Source organism: Trachurus japonicus, unplaced genomic scaffold, assembly GCF_045865225.1.
Source record: "Trachurus japonicus isolate A0001 unplaced genomic scaffold, Traja_1.0 AP030554.1".
Lineage (NCBI taxonomy): Eukaryota > Metazoa > Chordata > Actinopteri > Carangiformes > Carangidae > Trachurus > Trachurus japonicus.
The window spans coordinates 41,245-67,380 of record NW_028220687.1 but is presented as its reverse complement, the minus strand read 5'-3'; the positions used below and the strand labels follow the sequence as shown (position 1 = coordinate 67,380).

Genomic DNA, 26,136 nt, shown 5'->3' with positions numbered 1-26,136 from the left:
AATAAGTAGAAAAAATCTGATAGTGGAGCAAGTTTTTCTTTCTTATTACAAGCACAAAAAACTTGCTTTCACTGGCAGATTTTTCTACTTATTTCAAGTGAAAATTAGTTTGAAACAAGTGAAAATGATCTAAAAACAAGTTAATTTTTAGGTGATGAGTCTTATTTTAAGTGGAAAGAGTTTAGTTTTGACTAGAAATGAGACATTTTGACAAGAAATAAGACAGATATTCTTGGTAAGATGTAGAGTTTTTGCAGTGATGTGGCTGGGGGGGCAGTCTGCCCCCCCCGGCCCTGCTCCCCCTCCTCACACCACCAGGGGCATGTCCTCCAGGTCCCGGGGCATCACCTCGGGCATCGGACCGTCTTCCTGGTCCAGCAGAGGCATCAGCATGGCCCCCCCCTCGGGCCCCGGCCCCCCCGGCCCCCCCTCAGACCGCCTCTCCTCCTCCTCCTCCCTCTCTCCTCCTCTCTCTGCTCTCACTTCCTCCAGCTGCACCACGCTGGCATCGCAGGGCCCCACCACCCCCCCCTCCCCCTCCCCCTCCCCCAGCCGGTCGGCGTCCCAGTAGTTACCGCCGGCGGCGCTGCTCACCAAGTCCACGTTGGAGCGGGACCGGGGGGCTCGGGGGGGGCCGTGGCCGTGCAGCCGGCGCTGGATGTGGCAGACCTCGAGTCAAAAGTCAAAAAGTCAAAATCATTTATTAGTCATTTCTCTGGGACAGAGATAGAGCTGCTGCTTCACAACACAACAACAGCACAAAAGAGGAGTAGAGCTGCAGTAAAGTACTAAAAACATCCAGTCAAATCATTAAAGGGATATTCTGCTCATTTCTGCTTCTTGACCTGGTACCTTGGTGTCTAACAGTAACGTTAGTAACAGGCTTTGGTCAGAAAAACAGCTGGTTCTCTACACACCAGTTTCACAGCCCTGCTCTAAACGCTCGGTTTAGAAGCTTCGCTCTGGTAGCTGAGGTAACCATGGTAACCACGGTAACCACGGGAGCGAGGGCTTGGATATTCACATCACCCGGCTTGTGATGTAATAAGCCGGGTGAAATTAAAACGGCTTGTTAAGAGACACATTTTCTGACTATGGCTAGAAACACAGTGGTGTTTTTGGTGCAACCAGGCTCTATTCAACTGAAGATAAATCAAGAATGGAACAAGGTACAAACAAACGGTTTGTTCCCTAGTTAAATAGAGAGTCTCCTCTTTCCTTTGAGCTGTTTGGTGCTTTCAGAGTCATAGTACAAAATATTCTCTGGGTCTTAAAATATTACTCAGAATGCCCCAAACGCTGGCACATGGCACTGACCATTTTATAAAAGGTCTGGCACTCAATGAGTTAAAGGAAAACTACGTAAAGCAATAACAATATGGCTGTTACACACCTGGCAGGCCAGCACGGCGGTGGCCAGCAGCAGACAGACGATCAGCCCCCCCGCCGAGCCCACGGCGATCAGCCCCAGCTCCGTGTCGATCAGGCAGTCGGCGCGCGTTGTCCCGTTGCCGTCGGTTACGGGGTTCTGGTTCCCAGCAGAGAGGCCTGAAGAGTCGTCTGTCGGTCCGCCGCCGCCGCTCGGGTCGTCTTCTGTCGGACTCGTCTGCGTGGTCGAACCTCCGACAGACGACAGCAGCAGAAACAGAAACAGAAACAGACCGGACGACGCTCTGGTTACGGCCATCGTCTCGTCTCGTCTCTGAAATTTAGTTTAGTTTAGTTTAAGTTTATTTCGGACATGTTAAAAGAAATAAAACATAATACAGAAATGGACGGACATAAGATATAAAAAGACGCTCTGGTTACGTCCATCGTCTCGTCTCTGAAATCAAGTGACAGTTTGACAAAGAAGAACAGTGAGAAATGTCTTCTTGCTCTTATATCAATCAATCAATCAATCAATCAATCAATATCAATCAATACAACTTTATTGTCCCCGTCATGGACAGTCATGTGCCACAAGTAACTGCATTACATAAGTACACAAAACAGATAAAAAACCAGTACATTTGACATTCCTCGCACAGTTCTCACATACACACAACTCTCCCATTCACACAGATACATATAAATATGGTAGATAAAAAGTACTGATGAGAACTATTAAAAACTCAAATAAAGTGCAGGAGTGTCAGGAGCATTAAAAAGATTTTAAGACTCAAGAAAAAGAATGAAACAGACAGACAAATGCAGCAGCAGCAGCAGCAGCAGCACTGTGTCGGTGTCGCCACCGGAAGAGGCAAATTCATGCAAAACCACTGTTATAGTCCAGTCGTTTTATGAGAAAAGGTTAAACAAACTGCAACAGAATCAAACTCAACTGGTTTTGTCTCCTCAGCATGTCCTGAGTGAGGGAAAAAAAGCCCAGAAGAATCCCATTAGGGGAAAGTTTAGAAAAACACCCAAACATATCCCATTTATACGCCTATAAAACATTTTTTTCACGTGAATAGGGTAAAATTTTTAACCTTTAGATATCTCCATGAAAATTACTGAGTTGATTACTGACATTAAGACAAACAAAAAATGTTTTACAAGTTGTATGTATGCCTGCTCTACTAAGGATGTGGCTGTCTTGAAAAATTGCAGTCATCTTGAAATTTAAAGTGATTTCTTGTCGTTGACCGATGGAGTCAACTCATTCCAGTTTTCATGCCGGTACCACCACAGCACCTTTATATATACATGTGCCGTCAAAACGGTGCAATTTATGCAAATATATGCAAATTTATGCAAATTTGCTCATGTTAACAAAGAATTTCAAAAAACTTGTGATACATTTTTCGTCTGTCTTAATGTCAGTAATCAACTCAGTAATTTTCATGGAGATATCTAAAGGTTAAAAAGTTAACCCTATTCACGTGAATTTTTTTTTTTATATGCGTATTATGGGATATGTTTGGGTGTTTTCTAAACTTTCCCCTAATGGGATTCTTCTGGGCTTTTTTTCCCTCATTCAGGACATGTTGAGGAGACAAAACCAGTTGAGTTTGATTCTGTTGCAGTTTGTTTAACGTTGACCCCTTTTTTTGGCCTAAAATGACTGACCCTAACCCTAACCCTAAAATGACTGACCCTAACCCTAAAGGACTATTATGAAGTTCTGCTACGATGATACAGAGAAAAGTCGGTTCATGATGCTCAGGTTTTCACTGTGTGATAGAAGGGTATGACACTTACTTGTGTTGAAGTTGTCTTTGGTTGTCGTTGTGAAGGAGAGTTGAAGTCGGGACCGGCTGCAGACGCAGTGTGAGACGCTCTGAACTCGACTTCCTGACTCTTTGGGTCTTTGTCTGGTTATTTCAAGGTCTCAGAGGCTGAGAAGCGCGATGATACGAGACACATGAGGAGATAAAAAAAGAAGCACAGTAGGTCAGTGATGTGTAGACAGACAGCCTCAGTCTAAACCTGACTTGTCTAATGTCTAGCGATGTAACGCTGCATCGTGACACGATTAAAAATCGATACAAATCCGTGACGACTCGCATCGGTGAAAAAAACAAAGTCTCTGGTGAGAAGTAACTTTACATTATCTCAAAAGTCACTGGTTGATTGTTTTGTTCGACACCAGACGCCGCCGCCACGCACACACTGCAAAAACTCTACATCTCTCCAAGAATATTTGTCTTATTTCTTGTCAAAATGTCTCATTTCTTGTCAAAACTAATCTCTTTCCACTTAAAATAAGACTCATCACCTAAAAATTAACTTGTTTTTAGATCATTTTCACTTGTTTCAAACTAATTTTCACTTGAAATAAGTAGAAAAATCTGCCAGTGAAAACAAGTTTTTTGTGCTTATAATAAGAAAGAAAAACTTGCTCCACTATCAGATTTTTCTACTTATTTCAAGTGAAAATCTGCTTGAAAGAAGTAAAAAGTGTCTAAAAACAAGCTGCTTTTAATGTGATGAGTCTTATTTTAAATATAATGACATTTGTTTTGACTAGAAATAACATTCTGACTAAAAATAAGACAAATATTCTTGGTAAGATATTTGATTTTTTGCAGTGCACATTCACTCTCTTCTCTCTCTCTATCTCTCTCTTTGTCCCTCAGTGCTTCTTCTCGTCTTTCTCAGACCAATCGACCAATGAAATTGGTTCATAAACTATTTGAGTTTTTTTTTTTAATTGAACGACTATTTAATAAGACCAGTTTTACTTGTGATAAAAGGTGATAAATGGTGATGTGCAGTGTATCTGTAATGAAAGGTGAATTTTTCAGACTATCTTTCTTATGAATAAAAGATCATTTTATTAGGTCATCATTTGTCTGTAGCTCATTTTTGATCTAAAAAGAATCGTGGGAAAATCGTAATCGTGAACAAAATCGTGAATCGAATCGTGAGTTGAGTGAATCGTTACATCCCTACTAAAGTCCTTTTTATTTTTTAGATTCAGAACGGGGCAGATCAACGGCGACCTGACTCTTTGGGGTCTTTGTCTGGTTATTTCAAGGTCTCAGAGGCTGAGAAGCGTGATGATACGAGACACATGAGGAGATAAAAAAAGAAGTTAGCTCAGTGATGTGTACACAGGGGCGCCGCTAGGGATTTTGGGCCCCATGAAAAGAATCTTTACAGGGCCCCCAACACAGCGGCAACATTTTTTGATGCTATTTTACATACAATTATGCATTTTAATGGTATTTTTATCATTACCATATTTGTGAAAGAAGAACAACATGACAGTTGACATGTATAGAATTCATTTTTGATTAATTTATTTGCTGCAACACTGATTCTTAAATAGGAAATAAACAATGATCAGTAAAATCTGCTGGCCAGAAACCAGGGTCATCAGTCAGATTATCTTCTTCCCTTTCAAATACCTCAACATCAGTTTGTTTTTCTTCCTGCCTCTCTGTTGTCTTCCTGACTCTTTCTGTACACTCATTCAGTCCATCCTCCTCTGAATTACTTTCAACATCTTCGTCCTCACTCTCTGTCACCAGTGTTTCTGCGCTCTCACTTTCATCTGTACCCTCTTCCACCTCTTCCTCCACATTCCTCCCTGACAAACCAGAAGAGGGTCCTGGACCTGGCTCTGTAGAGTGTACATGACATACATTACATACAATTATATAGTATTTCCTATAATATAACTAATAGCATAGTCACTCACCAACATGTGAACTTCTCAGATTGGACTGAGAGCAGTCACCCCAGTCTGCTGCACACACCACAGATTTTCTCCTCTGTTCTTACTGCACGTGTTCTATTTAATTTTTTACCATTAAAATGGTTCAAAATGATTTTTATTTCATTCATTTTAATTAATCTTTCCCATAACAGATTCAGCTTTGTATTGTTTAGAGACTGTAGTAAAATGTATTATTATTATTATTATTATTATTATTATTATTATTATTATTATTTCAACACACACAGCTGCTAACCTCCTTTCTCATGTGGGGGGCACTGGGGCTGGTTCTGGGGCAGGGGAAGTTGTGGGCTGACAGCGACAGACAGCTGCTGTTGCTGCAGCTGCTGGTGCACTTGACTCTGTTCAGAATGAGGCATCATTTTGACAGAGGGGAGGTCAACTACTTGAATAAGAACAGCTTGATAAATGTTTGACTGGATTGATTATTTAACTAAAATAACAGTGAAATGTAAAAATCCAGAGTTTTCTTGAGCTAACATGGTGAGAAAAGTGAGCTAGCTTATAGACCACAGACAGGGACAAAGTTAATATTCCATATATCCACAACAACTAACAAACCCACCTTTTTTTGGGGAATACTGGGTGACATATTGTCGACCCTTCAACTCCTTCTCTCTTAATTTCTTTTCTTTTCGTTTTTGGCTGCCTGATTTTTGAGGCAGTCTACTGCCTCTCTGCGTCCTTGCTGCTGTGGCGCTGTCTGTGGCAAAGCGCCGGTGCGCTACCTGCAGCTGATCCAGGCGGACTGAACCATTTTACAGAAATAGAAGGGGGAAAGGGGGGGCCCTGCAGGCGTTGATGTTTCCAAAACAAATAAAGTTATTGTTACCAGGACATTGAATAAAATATTTGTGATTATATGTTAGTTAATAACTTAGCGTCATATTATTTTTTCTGTATTATCATTTCATCATCATTAGGGGCCTCTTTGGGCCCCCCTCCATCATGGGCCCCTAGAATCCGTCTCCTTTACCCCCCCTTTTCGGCGCCCCTGTGTGTGTGTGTGTGTGTGTGTGTCCAGGCATATAGTTTGACTAGCTTTTTTGCAGAAAATATGTTATATGATATTAATTACACATTTGCATGGTCCCCCCCCTCGCGCCCCCTCGGTAGGTTCAAGAAAGCTCTGCCAAATCCCGGTTTCTGTCCTGTCTTTTGGGTTCCCTGAAATATTTCAAATTAATGGTTCACAGTTAGAAAAGGGGGCAATTCCCAATTCACTGTTTAATAATGTTTGCTTGTGAGGCTCGTCATCATTTATTTCGTCTCCATAGACTGTAGTGCATAAAGTGATGTGATACATTTGTACAGACCTACAGCCTCAATCTAAACTAGGGTTGTGAACGATAAACCGATGCCACCGGATATTCAGTTTAACAGGTGAGAGATTGGGCTGTAGCCTGTCGGTAGCATTCTCCTGAATCGATTCAAATGAGCCATGAAGTCCTGGATGAATCAGTTGTAGAGTCGCTACGGGCTAGAGTGCCTAGCCGTTAGCGGTGTCTTTAATAACTCATAAATCAATCAACGGGCCACGTAAAACTATTTTTTTCAGCGAATATCTTAGTTACAACATGATTCTCTAACTGGAGTAGTTTCATGTTGTGTCCAATAACGGGGAAGAGGGGGGTTTAACAGATGACGTCCTGGTGTTAGCTTAGCTTTGCTGCTGCTGTTAGCACACTCACACAGACTGGGCTTTTAATTAGCGGTAACTCTAAACCCGGCTGAGAAATTGGTCCATGTCGAAAAATAAATACATTGACGTGTGATTTTGTTGTTATTCTTTTTTTTCTTTTTCTTCTTTCTTTTTTTGCCAGTGCTTTAAAGCATCAATGCTTGGGGATATTTATATTTGAAAATGAAAATATTGTACTGTAGCCTACTGTAAGATAGTCACTTTCATAGAATTCTTTATTTTTTTAAATATCTACAACATATTAACCGTAGAATCGAATCGTCCTACACTGAATCGAATCGGATCGAATCGGTCTGTAATAAAAGGATATCGTTTTTGAATCGAATCGTAATCTGTGTATCTAGATTCATATCGAATCGCTTATCACAGAGAGATGTGCAACCCTACTCTAAACCTGACTTGTCTAATGTCTTAATTGTGGGGTGCAGGGTCTTATGTCTCGTGTTTTTAAGTTCTTATGTCTCTATGTAATTGAGGTGTATGAAATGTTGGGAATGTATGTTAATGTATGTAAGTTGCACTTCTCGAGGCCGCTCTGTACGAAATGGTGAAAACTGTTTTCCTTGGAAAGGACAAATAAACTCATCTATCTATCTAATGTCCCTTTTTTGATTTTTTTAGATTCAAAACGGGGCAGATCAACGGCGACCTGCTCATCTACCACGTGCTCCTCACCCTGAAGCCGTACTACGCCAAACCCTACGAGATCGTGGTGGACCTGACGCACGTAGGACCCAGCAACCGCTTCAAGACCGACTTCCTGTCCAAGTGGTTTGTGGTTTTCCCGGGCTTCGCCTACGAGAACGTGGCGGCCGTGTTCGTCTACAACTGCAACACCTGGGTCCGGGAGTACACCAAGTACCACGAGCGCCTGCTGACGGGGCTGAAGGGCAGCAAGCGCCTGCAGTTCATCGACTCTCCGGCCAAACTGGCCGAGCACATCGAGCCCGACCAGCAGAAGCTGCCGGCGGCCACGCTGACGCTGGAGGAAGATCTGAAGGTCTTCCACAACGCCCTGAAGCTGGCGCACAAAGACACCAAGGTCTCCATCAAGGTGAGGAGTGCACACAGCAACGGGAGAGAAGTTCTCACTGCAAAAACTCAGTCGTACCAAGAATATTTGTCTCATTTCCCAGTCAAAAATGTCATTTCTAGTCAAAATAAATCTCATTATATTTAAAATAAGACTCATCACATAAAAAGCAGCTTGTTTTTAGACACTTTTTTTTACTTCTTTCAAGCAGATTTTCACTTGAAATAAGTAGAAAAATCTGATAGTGGAGCAAGTTTTTCTTTCTTATTACAAACACAAAAAACTTGCTTTCACTGGCAGATTTTTCTACTTATTTCAAGTGAAAATTAGTTTGAAACAAGTGAAAATGATCTAAAAACAAGTTCATTTTTAGGTGATGAGTCTTGTTTAAAGTGGAAAGAGATTAGTTTGGACTAGAAATGAGACATTTTGACCAGAAATAAGACGAATATTCTTGTAAAGATGTAGAGTTTTTCCAGTGAAGTGAGTTCTCCTGAACAACAACAACTGGTCTCTCTCTCTCGTCCGTCATCAGGTGGGCTCCACGGCGGTCCAGGTGACCTCGGCCGAGCGGACCCGGGTCCTCGGCCAGCCGGTCTTCCTCAACGACGTCTACTACGCCTCGGAGATCGAGGAGATCTGCCTGGTGGACGAGAGCCAGTTCACGCTCACCATGGCCAACCAGGGCACGCCGCTCACGTTCATGCACCAGGAGTGCGACGCCATCGTCCAGTCCATCATCCACATCCGCACGCGCTGGGAGCTGTCGCAGCCCGACTCCATCCCGCAGCACACCAAGATCCGCCCCAAAGACGTCCCGGGAACGCTGCTCAACATCGCTCTGCTCAACCTGGGCAGCTCGGACCCCAGCCTCAGGTCAGTCCCCCTAACCCTCCGACCCCGGCCTCAGGTCAGTCCCCCTAACCCTCCGACCCTCAGATCAGTCCGCCTAACCCTCCGACCCTCAGGTCAGTCCACCTAACCCTCCGACCCTCAGGTCAGTCCGCCTAACCCCAACCCTCAGGTCAGTCCCCCTAACCCTCCGACCCTCAGATCAGTCCGCCTAACCCTCCGACCCTCAGGTCAGTCCCCCTAACCCTCCGACCCCAGCCTCAGGTCAGTCCCCCTAACCCTCCGACCCCAGCCTCAGGTCAGTCCCCCTAACCCTCCGACCCCGGCCTCAGGTCAGTCCCCCTAACCCTCCGACCCCAGCCTCAAGTCAGTCCACCAAACCCTCCGACCCCGGCCTCAGGTCAGTCCCCCTAACCCTCCGACCCCAGCCTCAAGTCAGTCCACCAAACCCTCCGACCCCTGCCTCAGGTTAGTCCCCCTAACCCTCCGACCCTCAGGTCAGTCCCCCTAACCCTCCGACCCCAGCCTCAGGTCAGTCCCCCTAACCGTAACCCTCAGGTCAGTCCACCTAACCCTAAACCCTCAGGTCAGTCCGCCTAACCCTAACCCTCCGTTTATTACCAATCAAAAGTGTAAAGGCATATTCTCTTCAATCTGGTAGAATTTGATATTGGTTCTGCTAAAATTTCACAGAGTTATTGGGCTTTTTATTTTGCTGTCCATCCAAAAAAAGCTCTGTGAAACCAATAAGGTAGTGCAGTATCTGCAAAGAGTTACTGTACTCCCTACATCCTATAGTTTACTCTATTATAATACCATTGGAGTAAAACCAAGGCAAAGTGCAGCATCTGCCATAAAACGGTCAAAACCTATAGAACACTTTACCCACTCACCTGAACCTGCAGACTGATACAAACTCCTTTAACAGAGGATTAAAAGCAAAACAACAATGTTCACATGTAAATATGGACTTTCTCATTGTTACTATTTTTACTGTTAGGATCATGATTTCTGTTGCTCATACTCCTCTCCTTGATCTTGTGCTCTGTATTTTTAGATTAGTCTGCTACTGTCATGATGTAGTGTCATGCACTTGGTTTTATCTCATACTGTTGATAATTATGGTCTGTGTTTTTAGATTAGCCGCCTATGGACTGGTGTTGAAAATTAGCACTTGTGCTAAACACACCCAAGCAAAGCATCTGGTCTGTCCACTGGAACAGTCTCAATGTATCTGTGACGTCCATATCAAATAAATAAACAGAACATAACAGAACATAACATAAAATTGGTCAGAAAGACAAACTACAAAATACATTTAATTCAGTCCACCTTTATCTAATCAATTATAGACTTGGTAGTTATTCATCATTTGATGCTTAAACCTGACAATGAAAAAGCACAAAGTTTTTCTCAGTTTGGCATTTTTTACAGATACTGCACTTTGCCTTTGTAGAGCAGAGCTGACCTGTCCTGACCCCTGACCCCCCTCTCTCCCCCTCCCCAGGTCTGCTGCCTACAACCTGCTCTGCGCTCTGACCTGCACCTTTAACCTGAAGATCGAGGGTCAGCTGCTGGAGACGTCGGGGCTCTGCATCCCCGCCAACAACACGCTCTTCATCGTGTCCATCAGCAAGACGCTGGCCGCCAACGAGCCGCATCTCACCCTGGAGTTCCTCGAGGAGTGTATCTCCGGCTTCAGCAAGTCCAGTCAGTCTCACACACACACAATTCACTATATAGTGGGTAGGAGTAGGGAATTCACTATATAGTGAGTAGGGAGGAGGGAATTCACTATATAGTGAGTAGGGAGGAGGGAATTCACTATATAGTGAGTAGGGAGGAGGGAATTCACTATATAGTGAGTAGGGAGGAGGGAATTCACTATATAGTGAGTAGGGAGGAGGGAATTCACTATATAGTGAGTAGGGAATTCACTATATAGTGAGTAGGGAATTCACTATATAGTGGGTAGGAGTAGGGAATTCACTATATAGTGAGTAGGGAATTCACTATATAGTGAGTAGGGAATTCACTATATAGTGTGTAGGGAGGAGGGAATTCACTATATAGTGAGTAGGGAGGAGGGAATTCACTATATAGTGAGTAGGGAATTCACTATATAGTGAGTAGGGAATTCACTATATAGTGGGTAGGAGTAGGGAATTCACTATATAGTGTGTAGTGAGTAGGGAATTCACTATATAGTGAGTAGGGAATTCACTATATAGTGTGTAGGGAGGAGGGAATTCACTATATAGTGGGTAGGGAGGGAATTCACTATATAGTGAGTAGGGAGGAGGGAATTCACTATATAGTGAGTAGGGAGGAGGGAATTCACTATATAGTGAGTAGGGAATTCACTATATAGTGAGTAGGGAATTCACTATATAGTGGGTAGGAGTAGGGAATTCACTATATAGTGAGTAGGGAGGAGGGATTTCACTATATAGTGAGTAGGGAATTCACTATATAGTGAGTAGGGAATTCACTATATAGTGTGTAGGGAGGAGGGAATTCACTATATAGTGAGTAGGGAGGAGGGAATTCACTATATAGTGAGTAGGAGTAGGGAATTCACTATATAGATTTCACTATATAGTGAGTAGGGAGGAGGGAATTCACTATATAGTGAGTAGGGAATTCACTATATAGTGAGTAGGGAATTCACTATATAGTGAGTAGGGAGGAGGGATTTCACTATATAGTGAGTAGGGAATTCACTATATAGTGAGTAGGGAATTCACTATATAGTGTGTAGGGAGGAGGGAATTCACTATATAGTGGGTAGGGAGGGAATTCACTATATAGTGAGTAGGGAGGAGGGAATTCACTATATAGTGAGTAGGGAGGAGGGAATTCACTATATAGTGGGTAGGGAGGGAATTCACTATATAGTGAGTAGGGAATTCACTATATAGTGAGTAGGGAATTCACTATATAGTGTGTAGTGAGTAGGAAATTCACTATATAGTGGGTAGGAGTAGGGAATTCACTATATAGTGAGTAGGGAATTCACTATACAGTGGGTAGGAGTAGGGAATTCACTATATAGTGAGTAGGGAGGAGGGAATTCACTATATAGTGAGTAGGGAGGAGGGAATTCACTATATAGTGGGTAGGGAGGGAATTCACTATATAGTGAGTAGGGAATTCACTATATAGTGGGTAGGGAGGAGGGAATTCACTATATAGTGGGTAGTGAGTAGGGAATTCACTATATAGTGGGTAGTGAGTAGGGAATTCACTATATAGTGTGTAGTGAGTAGGGAATTCACTATATAGTGGGTAGTGAGTAGGGAATTCACTATATAGTGGGTAGTGAGTAGGGAATTCACTATATAGTGTGTAGTGAGTAGGGAATTCACTATATAGTGGGTAGGAGTAGGGAATTCGCTATATAGTGAGTAGGGAATTCACTATATAGTGGGTAGGGAATTCACTATATAGTGAGTAGGGAGTAGGGAATTCACTATATAGTGAGTAGGGAGGAGGGAATTCACTATATAGTGGGTAGGGAGGGAATTCACTATATAGTGAGTAGGGAATTCACTATATAGTGTGTAGTGAGTAGGGAATTCACTATATAGTGGGTAGTGAGTAGGGAATTCACTATATAGTGGGTAGTGAGTAGGGAATTCACTATATAGTGGGTAGTGAGTAGGGAATTCACTATATAGTGAGTAGGGAATTCACTATATAGTGAGTAGGGAATTCACTATATAGTGGGTAGGGAGGAGGGAATTCACTATATAGTGGGTAGGAAGTAGGGAATGAGTGAGTGATTTCGGACACATTCAGTGACAAGGGGAACTGACCTCTGACCTTCCCTCTGATTGGCCGGCTGCAGCCCCCTGACCTCTGACCTTCCCTCTGATTGGCCGCTGTACCTCTAACCTCTGACCTTCTCTCTGATTGGCCGGTTTTAACCTCTGACCTTCTCTCTGATTGGCCGGTTTTAACCTGACCTTCCCTCTGATTGGCCGGTTTTAACCTGACCCTCTGATTGCTTCCCTCTGATTGGCCGGTTTTAACCTGACCCTCTGATTGCTTCCCTCTGATTGGCCGCTGTACCTCTGACCTTCCCTCTGATTGGCCCGTTAGGCATCGAGCTGAAGCACCTGTGTCTGGAGTACATGACGCCGTGGCTGCTCAACCTCGTTCGCTTCTGCAAACACAACGACGACGCCAAGCGGCAGCGCGTCACCGCCATCTTGGACAAGCTCATCACCATGACGATCAACGAGAAGCAGATGTACCCGTCCATACAGGCCAAGATCTGGGGCAGCCTGGGACAGGTCAGTGTCCTCTGATCTCTGATCTCTGCATAGAGATATATACTGACTAGATGTTCTGCTTCTCAGCGTACGCCAACACGGCGGCCATCTTGGTCAGGGGGTTCTGACCATAGACATATAAACGTCTGACCAGCAGTCAGACCAGTCAGACCCTGTACAACACATTTCAGTGTATTGATGCATGTGGGTGTGTGTCTGAGTATGGAAGTGTAGGTTTAATACATTAAAACAAAAATTATTTTTAAAAAAATCAAAAATGTTTTGTTGTTGTTGTATCATAAATATATGTCTGACATTTATAATAAACCAAACAGTTGAAAATCGGTTGAATATTCAGTGAGTTGTGGTGATGTTAATGGTTGATAGACCTCTAGTGCAGGAAGTAGACACGGCTTCCCCCTCACCAAGATGGCCGCCGCGTTGACGCATTCCACTCAGTAGAGCTGCCTGGGAACGCAGCATCTAGTCAGTATATATATCTATGTGATCTCTGTCCTCTAACCGTGTCATCGTGTCCCCTCTGCCCCCCCCGTGTCCCCTCTGCCCCCCCCGTGTCCCCTCTGCCCCCCCCCCCGTGTCCCCCTCAGATCACCGACCTGCTGGACGTGGTGCTGGACAGCTTCATCAAGACGAGCGCGACCGGCGGTCTGGGCTCCATCAAGGCCGAGGTGATGGCGGACACGGCCGTGGCGCTGGCGTCCGGCAACGTCAAGCTGGTGTCCAGCAAGGTGAGACAGACACCGTTACCGTGGTGAGACAGACACCGTTACCATGGCTACCGGAGCTCTGTGTGTGTTCCGATGGCCCTCTAGTTCCCTGAGCAGTAGCGACTACACAGGGTGTTTCACCGGATGTTGACAGCCGATATTACCCATCAGCCATTGCGCTCCGTTTACGTGCGTTACGTACATTAGCCGGGCTAACCAGCATGAGAACAATAGTGACGGACGAGAGTTTCACTATATTTATCTACTTTTTCATGTTACTTAAAAACTTTATTTTTAAACTCGACCGGAAACAGCTGTGACGTTGCAGGGTGTTCCGATTGGTGTTACATCGGTTAAAGTGAAATTCCGGCGTAAGTGTAAACCATGGTCAAACACACCGTAACACCGAGTTAGACCCCCCCTCGAGAGATCAATTTGCCCGACCGCTACATTCACGAGATCCACCAACTTCAGCAAATACCGCAATATCGCCACACACGGCGCTGTCCGGATCCACTGTCTGACCGCAACCAAAACGCCACCATTTGCCCAAAATAATGCTCAGAACTGCACCAAATGTCATCAATAGTACACACAGGGTCCCAGCACGTAGTACGAGTTGTCAAACATCTGCTAGCTTTGCCTGTTTTCTTTAGCAAGGAGATGCAACTCAACTCACCTACTTCTCCTCCGGGAGCCGCTCGTTGGTGAGGAAGCCCTGACGAGTCGATCACCGAGTGCACCGCAGTTCCGCAGCTCTTAAAAATGCTCATTTGCGCCTATATCGTGGCCAGCACTTGATAATAATAGTTATAAAGTGATATGCAAGATAAAAAAAAACAAACTCTGATTGTATTTCCATGAGGTAATTGTTGATTGAGCTGCGGAACTCCGGTGCACTCGGTGATCGACTCGTCAGGGCTTCCTCACCAACGAGCGGCTCCCGGAGGAGAAGTAGGTGAGTTGAGTTGCATCTCCTTGCTAAAGAAAACAGGCAAAGCTAGCAGATGTTTGACAACTCGTACTACGTGCTGGGACCCTGTGTGTACTATTGATGACATTTGGGGCAGTTCTGAGCATTATTTTGGGCAAATGGTGGCGTTTTGGTTGCGGTCAGACAGTGGATCCGGACAGCGCCGTGTGTGGCGATATTGCGGTATTTGCTGAAGTTGGTGGATCTCGTGAATGTAGCGGTCGGGCAAATTGATCTCTCGAGGGGGGGTCTAACTCGGTGTTACGGTGTGTTTGACCATGGTTTACACTTACGCCGGAATTTCACTTTAAGTGGAGTTTCCTACGACAGATTCCCTGTGTAGGGAGTAGGGAGTAGGGAGTAGGGAGCGGGGTGTAGGGGGTAGGGGGTGTAGGGAGTAGGGAGCAGGGGGTGTAGGGAGCAGGGAGTAGGGAGTAGGGAGCAGGGAGCAGGGAGCAGGGGGTAGGGCGTGTAGGGAGCAGGGAGCAGGGAGTAGGGAGTGTAGGGAGTATAGGGAGTAGGGAGCAGGGAGTAGGGAGTATAGGGAGCAGGGAGTAGGGAGTATAGGGAGCAGGGAGTGTAGGGAGTAGGGAGTGTAGGGAGTAGGGAGCAGGGGGTAGGGAGCAGGGAGTAGGGGGTGTAGGGGGTAGGGAGCAGGGAGTAGGGAGCAGGGAGTAGGGGGTGTAGGGAGTAGGGAGCAGGGGGTGTAGGGAGCAGGGAGTAGGGAGTAGGGAGCAGGGGGTAGGGAGTAGGGAGCAGGGGGTAGGGAGTAGGGGGTGTAGGGGGTAGGGAGTAGGGAGTAGGGGGTGTAGGGAGTAGGGAGCAGGGGGTGTAGGGAGTAGGGAGTAGGGAGCAGGGAGCAGGGAGTATAGGGAGTAGGGAGTGTAGGGTGTAGGGAGTGTAGGGTGTAGGGAGTAGGGAGCAGGGAGCAGGGGGTAGGGGGAGCAGGGAGTAGGGGGTGTAGGGAGTAGGGGGCAGGGGGTAGGGAGTGGGGGGTAGGGAGTAGGGGGCAGGGGGTAGGGGGCTCTGTCCAAGTAAACTGTGGATCAGAACGCTGTGTGTGTGTGTGTGTGTCTGTGTGTGTGTGTGTGTGTGTGTGTGAGAGGAAAAGACGAAGCAGCAACAACAACCACATGACTTCCTGGTTCAGACCAAAACATCCAAAAATACACAACATACCCACAATGCACTGGGGCGAGAAGTCTGGGTGAAAACAGAACTGTTCACTTGAACAGCTGTGACTGAAGCTGCACTAATACACACACACAGACACACACACACACACACACAGACACACACACACACACACACACAGACACACACACACACACACACACACACACACAGACAGACAGACACACAGACACACACAGACAGACAGACAGACACACACAGACAGACAGACAGACAGACAGACAGACAGACACACACACACACACACACACACACACACACAGACACACAGACACACACAGACACAGACAGGTGAATGAGTCACAGTTAACGATCCCTCCCATGAAAATCGTGTTTTTCGTGTTTTTCACGTGTTCCCGTGGTATTTTTCTGATGTTAGAGCAGCGGTTCTCCACTAGTCTCACTCTGGGCTCCACATTCTCCCATCATGGTCATTGTTTACTTTTCTGACCAGCTGTCCGCGACCCGTTCTGGACGGGTCGCGACCCCCCAGTTGAGAACCACTGTGTTAGGCAAGGCAAGGCATCTTTATTTCTATAGCGCATTTCATACCAAGGCAACTCAATGTGCTTTACATGAAGACAAAACATTAAAAAAAGAAGCATAAAGGCCCTTTCACACCGCGGACGTAACGAATAAACAACACGAAATTGCGAAATATTCGCGGCCAAATATTTCACATCAAAACCATTCACACCGGCGGCGACACGAATATGCGACAGATGTGACGATTAGATTCCAAAGTTTCGCTTTTCGCTTTCGCTTTGGTTCTTCACCTCCACGTCACGTCTTTAATCTGTTAATTATCCCTCATGTGTTCACTACGTTATGCCACTGTTGTTACCAACTTTACTCAACACAGCAGCTACTGTCTGATCACTGATCAATATCTGATCACTGATCAATATCTGATCACTAGTATGAAGTATGAAGTATGAACACACTCTATTGCTGTTTCTCCTCCTCCTCTCCTCTTTCCACTTACCCCCCCTCCTTCTCCTCCTCCTCTCTCCTCCTCTCTCCTCCTCCTCCTCTCTCCTCCTCTCTCCTCCTCCTCCTCTCTCCTCCTCTCTCCTCCTCCTCTCTCCTCCTCCTCCTCTCTCCTCCTCTCTCCTCCTCCTCCTCTCTCCTCCTCTCTCCTCCTCCTCCTCCTCCTCCTCCTCCTCCTCCTCCTCTCTTCTCCTCCTCTTCCTCTCTCCTCCGAGACACAGGTTATTTATTGTTTACATTAGCGGCCAAGCACGTGTCCATGCGCCCGTGTGTGTGTGTGTTCGTGCGGTGCGACCGTACGCCAGAGAGACGGCAGGTGAAGGGGCTGACTGGCAGAGATCAGAGCAAAGACGGTGAAACGCTAAAAAAAAAAACGTTTTTCCTGTGAGAGACTGTGCGGCCACCGTCTGTTATGGGAAACAGCTGTGTGTCATAGATATATATACGTATATATATCTATGACTGTGTGTGTTCTGACGTGGGGGCTGTGACGTACCTCCTCTTCACGCCACATGATTGGTTGATGCGTTTATTCGCCGGGCGAAAGCTCAGAAAAATCGACCTCGCTCCGAAAAAAAATTGTCGCATTTTCACCGCGACGCATTCGCGGTCGGTGTGAAAGGACCCGTGATGAAAACCGGGGTTCGAAAAAAAATATTGATGCGCGAATTATTCGCACGAAAAATACATCTCCGGTGTGAAAGGGCCTTTAGACAGAATAAAAACTAACAAAACACTAAAAACAGAGTCAAAAGCAAGAGCAAATAAAAGTAAAATAAAAGAAAATAGATAAAGTTAGAGGACATAGCAGCAGAAAAGGAAGTGCAAAACTATGCATTTCTGAGTTTTTCTGCCTTCAAACTGCTGTGAACCAACGGCAGACTGGGGTTGACGTGTCACAACCCCATGGAAGGGCACTATACTACTACTACTACTACTACTACTACTATACTACTACTACTATACTACTACTATACTAGTGCTACAAGCTCCCGCCCCGCTCTGCATCTGGCTCAGAGGTGAAAGGTCAGACAGCTCTGCATCTGGCTCAGAGGTGAAAGGTCAGACAGCTCGGTGTAGCTGTCACGGTGTAACAGGTATAGCTCACCTGGTAGAACAGCAAGAGATGGTAATACTACTACTACATAGTACTACTACTCAGAGGTGAAAGGTCAGACAGCGTTGTAATATTCGAATATATCCGAACGAATTACGGGTCATTCAATATTCGTTCGAACCTCATTTTTCTAAAAACTGACAGCCCTAATGTCTTGTGTGTGAACTCACTATAAATGTTTTCATCAGTTGTCTGTGATCAAATCTGTGTGGCAACTGCATGACCGCTATTTCTCCACTATTAGAGGACTGACTCTTGAGTGCTGTTAAGGACTGACATGACTATTAACTAGTCCCAAAGTCATCTAACACAATTCTAATGAATGGGAAATGTTACTGATTTAAATTGTAGACCTACTCAATTTGTAGATGAAACGTGACATCATATTTTTAACTTGCAATGGCATTATTTCCCATTATAGTAGCCAAATGACACTGTATTATAATATCAGCATCACTGAAATGGCATAGGCCTAATGCTTAACTCATTCACTGCCAGAGTTGTTTCCCTCAGTGAACTATTTCATTGTTGGGGTGGCAGGTCTCTGGGAAATGGCACCGGTTTTGTGATTTTGGCTTAAAAACTTCATAATCAACAATTTAAAGACCACAGAGAATGTTTTAAAATAACCAATGAGTCACAGGTTAATGAGTCTCACACTGCAAAAACTCTACATCTTACCAAGAATATTTGTCTTATTTCTAGTCAAAACAAATCTCATTCTACTTAAAATAAGACTCATCACATAAAAAGCAGCTTGTTTTTAGACACTTTTTACTTCTTTCAAGCAGATTTTCACTTGAAATAAGTAGAAAAATCTGATAGTGGAGCAAGTTTTTCTTTCTTATTACAAACACAAAAAACTTGCTTTCACTGGCAGATTTTTCTACTTATTTCAAGTGAAAATTAGTTTGAAACAAGTGAAAATGATCTGAGAACAAGTTCATTTTTAGGTGATGAGTCTTATTTTAAATGGAAAGAGATTAGTTTTGACTAGAAATGAGACATTTTGGCAAGAAATAAGACAAATATTCTTGGAAAGATTTTGAGTTTTTGCAGTGCATGTTAAAGCTATCAGTAAGCGATCCGGTGGTTTTGTCTAACTTCCTGTCAGCAGATGGAGTTAGCAGCCCCCGCCCTCGTCATGGATCTATTGGTCCTCGTCCCTACGTCACCACATTCACACACAGAGAGGACTGCCCCTTTATGCCGTTCTCTCTCCTCATTGGATAAAGGTTGTAGGATACAAGGAAAGTTTTCTCCTGGGCTCAGAGCAGAGTGACTGACAGACCCGTGTTTCAGACCAAACACTCTATAGAAGTGAAGATACAACTATTTAAGACTTATATCAACACAAACATTCACCTTAGTTCAGCTGCTTTAGTGAAGTCACAACCAGATGAAAGATGAAGAATTCTCTGACTTACTGTGGAAGACGTCGGTCTGCAGCGTTCATGTCGGTGTTGACCACCGCAGCAGCAGCCTCTCCTCTCTGGGTGATGTCATGGCAACACAATGGGCTGTTGTTGTGTTGCTGCTCTCGGCCTCTGTCAACACAACAAGACTAAAAGAATAAAAGCCGCCGTCTTCTAGCGGCTCGGTCGGAGCGGCGCCGAGTCCCGTCTGTCGCCGAGCAACACTTCACTCACTCACTCACATGTTGTCAGACGTTTCACTGCAGCGTCTTCGTCTCCGTGGCGTTGCCGTCGGTGACATGACGCTGCAGTTCCTCTCCTCACCACCAGAGTGAGTCGGTCCCATGTTCAAGTTATCTAGTCATTATAATATATACAATAAGTTAATTTATGAGTTATTTAACTGGATTTATTTTAATATATTATTATATCTATATACATATAGATTTATTCTAACATGTGATTACTAATCTTTATCTCTCTATATAGTCATATACATATAAAAACATATACAAACACATTCTTACATACAAAGACAAACTGAAAGTAACACGAACCGAGCAACAAATAAACTAAGTCGGTAAATAAAACCCAAATAAATAATAATAATAATAAGCAGCTTGTGGTTGTCAGACGCCCTCATTTCTGTACATACTGAAAATAAGTTCTTTGTATTTCTTTTTGAACTGGATTATTAAATAATAATAATAATATAAAACATAAAATGTATAAAAAACGGCTGTGGACCCGGTTGGTTGAGACTCGTATCACACATCAGTTTAATAATTAATCTGACTTATAGAGGTCCTATGTTAAGATCCATTTCTTCTTATTCACTTTTTAAAAAGCAGTTAAAAATACATCTCAACTTCTCTTGAATTTCCCGCTCTTTCCTCTCTCTCTCTTTCGCTCTCTCCACATCCCACATCTTCACTTTGTCTCTTTACGAGTTTAATTAATTAATTTTTTTTGTACCTTATCTCTATTGTCTCTATTTGTTACTATCTCTTTTTTTTTTCTATGTTTAGTTGTTATCCACTGAAATTTGATTGATTGATTGATTGATTGATTGATTGATTGATTGATTGATTGATTGATTGATTGATTGATTGATTGATTGATTGATTGAAGTGTTTATTTCGAATATGAAAAAAAAAAAAGAGAATAAGACAAAACATTTAAACATGAGATATAGAATACATATTTGAAAAGGAGTGAGAAGAAGTAAAACTTATCAACTCCCATGCACCCCCTCTCCTTATATATGACTAAGATCCTTGTATCCTATGTTACGAAATCATGACTATAATTTATTTATAATTTACTTTACGTTTTTTTTACTTTAAGTTTTAATTTAATTTACGTTTACTTATAATTTACTTATACAATTAAATTAATTAATTTGTTATAGGGGTGGAACTTATGTAATTTGTTAAAGGGGTGGAACTTATGTAATTTGTTAAAGGGGTGGAACTTATGTACAATCCAACCGGCTTCGTTCCCTCCTTGCACCATTGAAATGTGTGTGATAAATAACTAAACTCTAAACTCTAAACTCCTCTCTGCCAGGTGATTGGTCGGATGTGTAAGATCATAGACAAGACGTGTCTGTCGCCGACGCCCACGCTGGAGCAGCACCTGATGTGGGACGACATCGCCATCCTGGCGCGCTACATGCTGATGCTGTCCTTCAACAACTCTCTGGACGTGGCGGCGCACCTGCCCTACCTGTTCCACGTGGTGACGCTGCTGGTCGCCACGGGGCCGCTGTCGCTACGCGCCTCCACGCACGGCCTCGTCATCAACATCATCCACTCGCTCTGCACCTGCTCGCAGCTCAACTTCAGCGGTGAGGAGACCCACACCCAGACCCAGACCCAGACCCAGACCCAGACCCAGACCCACGGGTTTTACTGGGAGCGCACCTATGTTCAGAGTTCAAAGTTCTCTTTATTGTCCCAGTTGGGAAATTGATTTGCAGCCAGGATCCAAAATACATGAAAACATACAATACCAATAAATACACATAAAACACACACACAGAGCAATCAACCTCTGTTAGGAAAAACAGCACATAGAGCAACACATAACAACACACAACAACACATAACAACACATAACAACACACAGAGCACACAGTGGGCAGAGTAGTTAATCTCCAGGTGCAGACAGAGACAAAGTGCATTGAAACGAGGAGAGATAAAACAGACTGTTGGTCCAGACAGCCGTCACTGATCTCACTGTTTAACTCTGTTCAGCATCATGATGCAGAAGGAACAAATCAAGACCTGTATCCCCTGGTCCTATGTTCCCTGGTCCTATAGGGGAATATAGGACCCTCTTTTTGAAAATGGGTCCTATGTTCCCCGTTTTTACCAAAAAGGGTCCTATGTTCCCTGGTCGCAATACATACTGGGGAACATAGGACCTTTTTAAAAAAAATCTGTTAGCCTGTCTATGGAGTTCTACATTATACGTTAGCATTAAGCTAGCTGACTTTATGCTTAGTTGTGATGCTGGCTAACATCTAAACATCTCTGACAATATGTTGCCTCAAATACGTTGTTGACTTAACTTAGAACAGATGTAGACATCCTTGTTAAGTTTATCCAGGTTTAGTTGGTGTTGTGGTCTACTGCATAACTTTATCCAGAGCAGACACTTCTCTCGGTTGAGATGTGGCTTAGGAAAAGGTAAATAAATCCCCCCCGTGGCCCCCAGCCTCTCAGGATACCTAGTGTCAGAGTTACATGTACCCCATGAACACCGTTAGACCATTTTAAACTTGAAATGTCAAGAAAAAACATAGAAAAACCAATGAAAACTGACTAATTGCAATGCATTTCAATGGACGTGGAAGCAGAGAATGTCCCAGTGTATGGGCTAGCTATGCTCACTGTGATTGGCTCATCACGTTTGGGGGCGGGCCTAGCCAGAGGTCAATTATCGGTGCAAGTAGATGAAAAGACGCCGTGGAAGTCCAGTAGTAGTTGTTTTAATCTGAAACGTGTTGTTTGTGTTGTTGTTGTTGGTGTTTGTGTTTCCAGAGGAGACGAAGCAGGTGCTGCGCCTCAGCTTGACCGAGTTCTCGCTGCCCAAGTTCTACCTTCTGTTCGGCATCAGCAAGGTCAAGTCGGCCGCCGTCATCGCCTTCCGCTCCAGCTACAGAGACCGCTCCTTCTCCCCGGGCTCGTACGAGAGGGAGACCTTCGCCCTGTCGTCCCTGGAGACCGTCACCGAGGCGCTGCTGGAGATCATGGAGGTGACTGGGAGGACCCGTCCGCTGGTTCCTCGTTTTGACCTGTAGTCCAGGCAGTGTAGCTCATTCTGGACCCAAAAACAGAACTAATTGTCACAGAAGGTTTTTCACCATCCATCATTTCTATGAGGTGTCCAGAACAACATACTAAAAGTCCTAAGAAATCCTAGTTGGGGAAATATGTTTAATTCTCATCATTATTTACTGTATAAAGTCTATGGTGCTGACAACAACACACCCCAATGGGGCTATTTTTTTCCTTTACTCCTATCACAATGAAACTTTACACAATGAAAGTATCCATGAAATGTAACATTTTTTGTATTACAAGTTTCTTGGAAAATGAATTTGAATATGCAAATGAGCCACACACTAATCAAATATAACATAACAGTAGTCCAGTCATTTTAGGACAAAAAAGGGGTCAACGTTGAACAAACTGCAACAGAATCAAACTCAACTGGTTTTGTATCCTCAACATGTCCTGACTGAGGGAAAAAAAGCCCAGAAGAATCCCATTAGGGAAAGTTTAGAAAAACACCCAAATACTGTATATCCCATAATACGCATATAAAAAAAATTTCACGTGAATAGGGTAAAATTTTAACCTTTAGATATCTCCATGAAAATTACTGAGTTTATTACTGACATTAAGACAAACAAAAAATGTATTACAAGTTTAATGAACTTCTTTGTTAACGTGAGGCGATATAGCGATATAGCGATATAGCGATATAGCGATATAGCGATATAGCGATATAACGTGCGCCGTGTCTGTGTGTCTACGTGCAGCAGAGATCAGAGATGGTGTTTTAAAAACCAGCGTTTCACCAGCTTCATCTCTGCCAGTCAGACTCTCAACCTGCTGCACCGCACGCACGCACACACACGTGAATTAATGGGAAACACTGCATCAATACATTTCACAACACTACGAAATCAAATGTAGTCCAAATATAATGACATTACTAATCTCTTCATATAGGACCAGTTATTAATCCCCTGGGGGAAGTGTTTGAAGTATTTAAGTCATTAATTGTCATCTTTATCAAATGTTTAAGGTTATTTTAATCATTTTTTTCACAATACAAATGACACGCTAACATTTAAATTCCTACTAATTCAGTGTAACGTTAGATAAATGGACCAGTAGTATCGGTGCATTTTCCTTTACCTTGGCACAAACCTGTTGATACGGTTCCAACATCATCTTTTTCAGAAAGTGACGGTGTTTATGAACCTTTACGATCATTTAACTGTGGCGTTTAATACCGCGATTAATTGTGACAACAAGTAACTGTGACATCTCTAATCGTAACACCGTGATGATTGTTTCTCTGACCAAGAACATCTATAATGGTGACGTCCCTAGTGACCTGTGGTCTCTGTGTGTGTCTGTCCTCTATGTGTGTGTCTGTCCCTCTGTGTGTGTCTGTCCTCTGTGTGTGTCTGTCCCTCTGTGTGTGTCTGTCCTCTGTGTGTGTCTGTCCTCTGTGTGTGTCTGTCCTCTGTGTGTGTCTGTCCTCTGTGTGTGTCTGTCCTCTGTGTGTGTCTGTCCTCTGTGTGTGTCTGTCCTCTGTGTGTGTCTGTCCTCTGTGTGTGTCTGTCCCTCTGTGTGTGTCTGTCCTCTGTGTGTGTCTGTCCTCTGTGTGTGTCTGTCCTCTGTGTGTGTCTGTCCCTCTGTGTGTGTCTGTCCTCTGTGTCTGTCCCTCTGTGTGTGTCTGTCCTCTGTGTCTGTCCCTCTGTGTGTGTCTGTCCCTCTGTGTGTGTCCCTCTGTGTGTGTCTGTCCTCTGTGTCTGTCCCTCTGTGTGTGTCTGTCCCTCTGTGTGTGTCCCTCTGTGTGTGTCTGTCCTCTGTGTGTCCTCAGGCCTGTATGAGGGACATCCCCGCCTGCAAGTGGTTGGACCAGTGGACCGAACTGGCTCAGAAGTACGTTGTCGTCTCCGCCCTCAGACACACAACACAACACAACACAACACAACACAACACAACACAACACAACACAACACAACACAACACAACACAACACAACACAACACAACACAACACAACACAACACAACACAACACACTCCCTCTCCGCCCTCGTTGCTGCTGCTGCTGCGTCCACGCTGAGAAGACGCAGCAACATGACCTGTGTGTGTGTGTGTGTGTGTGTGTGTGTGTGTGTGTGTCTGTGTGTGTGTGTGTGTGTGTGTGTGTGTGTGTGTGTGTGTCTGTGTGTCTGTGTGTGTGTGTGTGTCTGTGTGTGTCTGTGTGTGTGTGTCTGTGTGTGTGTGTGCGTGTCTAGGTTTGCGTTCCAGTACAACCCGTCCCTGCAGCCGCGGGCGCTCGTGGTCTTCGGCTGCATCAGCAAGAGAGTGAGTCACAGCCAGATAAAACAGATCATCAGGATCCTCAGCAAGGCCAGTCCTCTACTGAGTATAGACCGGGTGAGACAGACACACAACTACACAACTACACAGTCCCCTACTGAGTATAGACCGGGTGAGACAGACACACAACTACACAACTACACAGTCCCCTACTGAGTATAGACCGGGTGAGACAGACACACAACTACACAACTACACAGTCCTCTACTGAGTATAGACCGGGTGAGACAGACACACAACTACACAACTACACAGTCCTCTACTGAGTATAGACCGGGTGAGACAGACACACAACTACACAACTACACAGTCCCCTACTGAGTATAGACCGGGTGAGACAGACACACAACTACACAACTACACAGTCCCCTACTGAGTATAGACCGGGTGAGACAGACACACAACTACACAACTACACAGTCCTCTACTGAGTATAGACCGGGTGAGACAGACACACAACTACACAACTACACAGTCCCCTACTGAGTATAGACCGGGTGAGACAGACACACAACTACACAACTACACAGTCCTCTACTGAGTATAGACCGGGTGAGACAGACACACAACTACACAACTACACAGTCCTCTACTGAGTATAGACCGGGTGAGACAGACACACAACTACACAACTACACAGTCCTCTACTGAGTATAGACCGGGTGAGACAGACACACAACTACACAACTACACAGTCCTCTACTGAGTATAGACCGGGTGAGACAGACACACAACTACACAACTACACAGTCCTCTACTGAGTATAGACCGGGTGAGACAGACACACAACTACACAACTACACAGTCCTCTACTGAGTATAGACCGGGTGAGACAGACACACAACTACACAACTACACAGTCCTCTACTGAGTATAGACCGGGTGAGACAGACACACAACTACACAACTACACAGTCCCCTACTGAGTATAGACCGGGTGAGACAGACACACAACTACACAACTACACAGTCCCCTACTGAGTATAGACCGGGTGAGACAGACACACAACTACACAACTACACAGTCCTCTACTGAGTATAGACCGGGTGAGAC

At 44.5% G+C, this 26,136-nt stretch overlaps 2 protein-coding genes across 2 annotated transcripts in view; one reads left to right on the top strand and one right to left on the bottom strand.

Annotated features, from left to right (window-relative positions):
- Positions 1–306: 306 nt before the first annotated feature.
- On the bottom strand, positions 307–1,714 carry LOC146960233 (uncharacterized). The gene is made up of 2 exons (XM_085772512.1): positions 1,394–1,714; positions 307–669 (listed from the first exon to the last, which is right to left on the bottom strand). Exons 1-2 carry the CDS (start codon positions 1,685–1,687, stop codon positions 307–309), a joined length of 657 nt encoding a protein of 218 aa, XP_085628638.1. The 5' UTR covers positions 1,688–1,714.
- Positions 1,715–6,524: 4,810 nt separating this feature from the next.
- LOC146960232 (neurofibromin-like) overlaps positions 6,525–26,136 on the top strand; it is a 45,386-nt gene continuing 25,774 nt past the window's right edge. Inside the window, exons 1-10 of the mRNA XM_085772510.1 lie at positions 6,525–6,550; positions 7,491–7,923; positions 8,438–8,778; positions 10,262–10,464; positions 12,859–13,052; positions 13,640–13,780; positions 21,018–21,297; positions 22,496–22,710; positions 24,576–24,637; positions 24,998–25,139. Of these exons, the coding sequence (XP_085628636.1) occupies positions 6,525–6,550; positions 7,491–7,923; positions 8,438–8,778; positions 10,262–10,464; positions 12,859–13,052; positions 13,640–13,780; positions 21,018–21,297; positions 22,496–22,710; positions 24,576–24,637; positions 24,998–25,139 (2,037 nt within the window). The remainder of the gene's footprint in view (positions 6,551–7,490; positions 7,924–8,437; positions 8,779–10,261; positions 10,465–12,858; positions 13,053–13,639; positions 13,781–21,017; positions 21,298–22,495; positions 22,711–24,575; positions 24,638–24,997; positions 25,140–26,136) is intronic.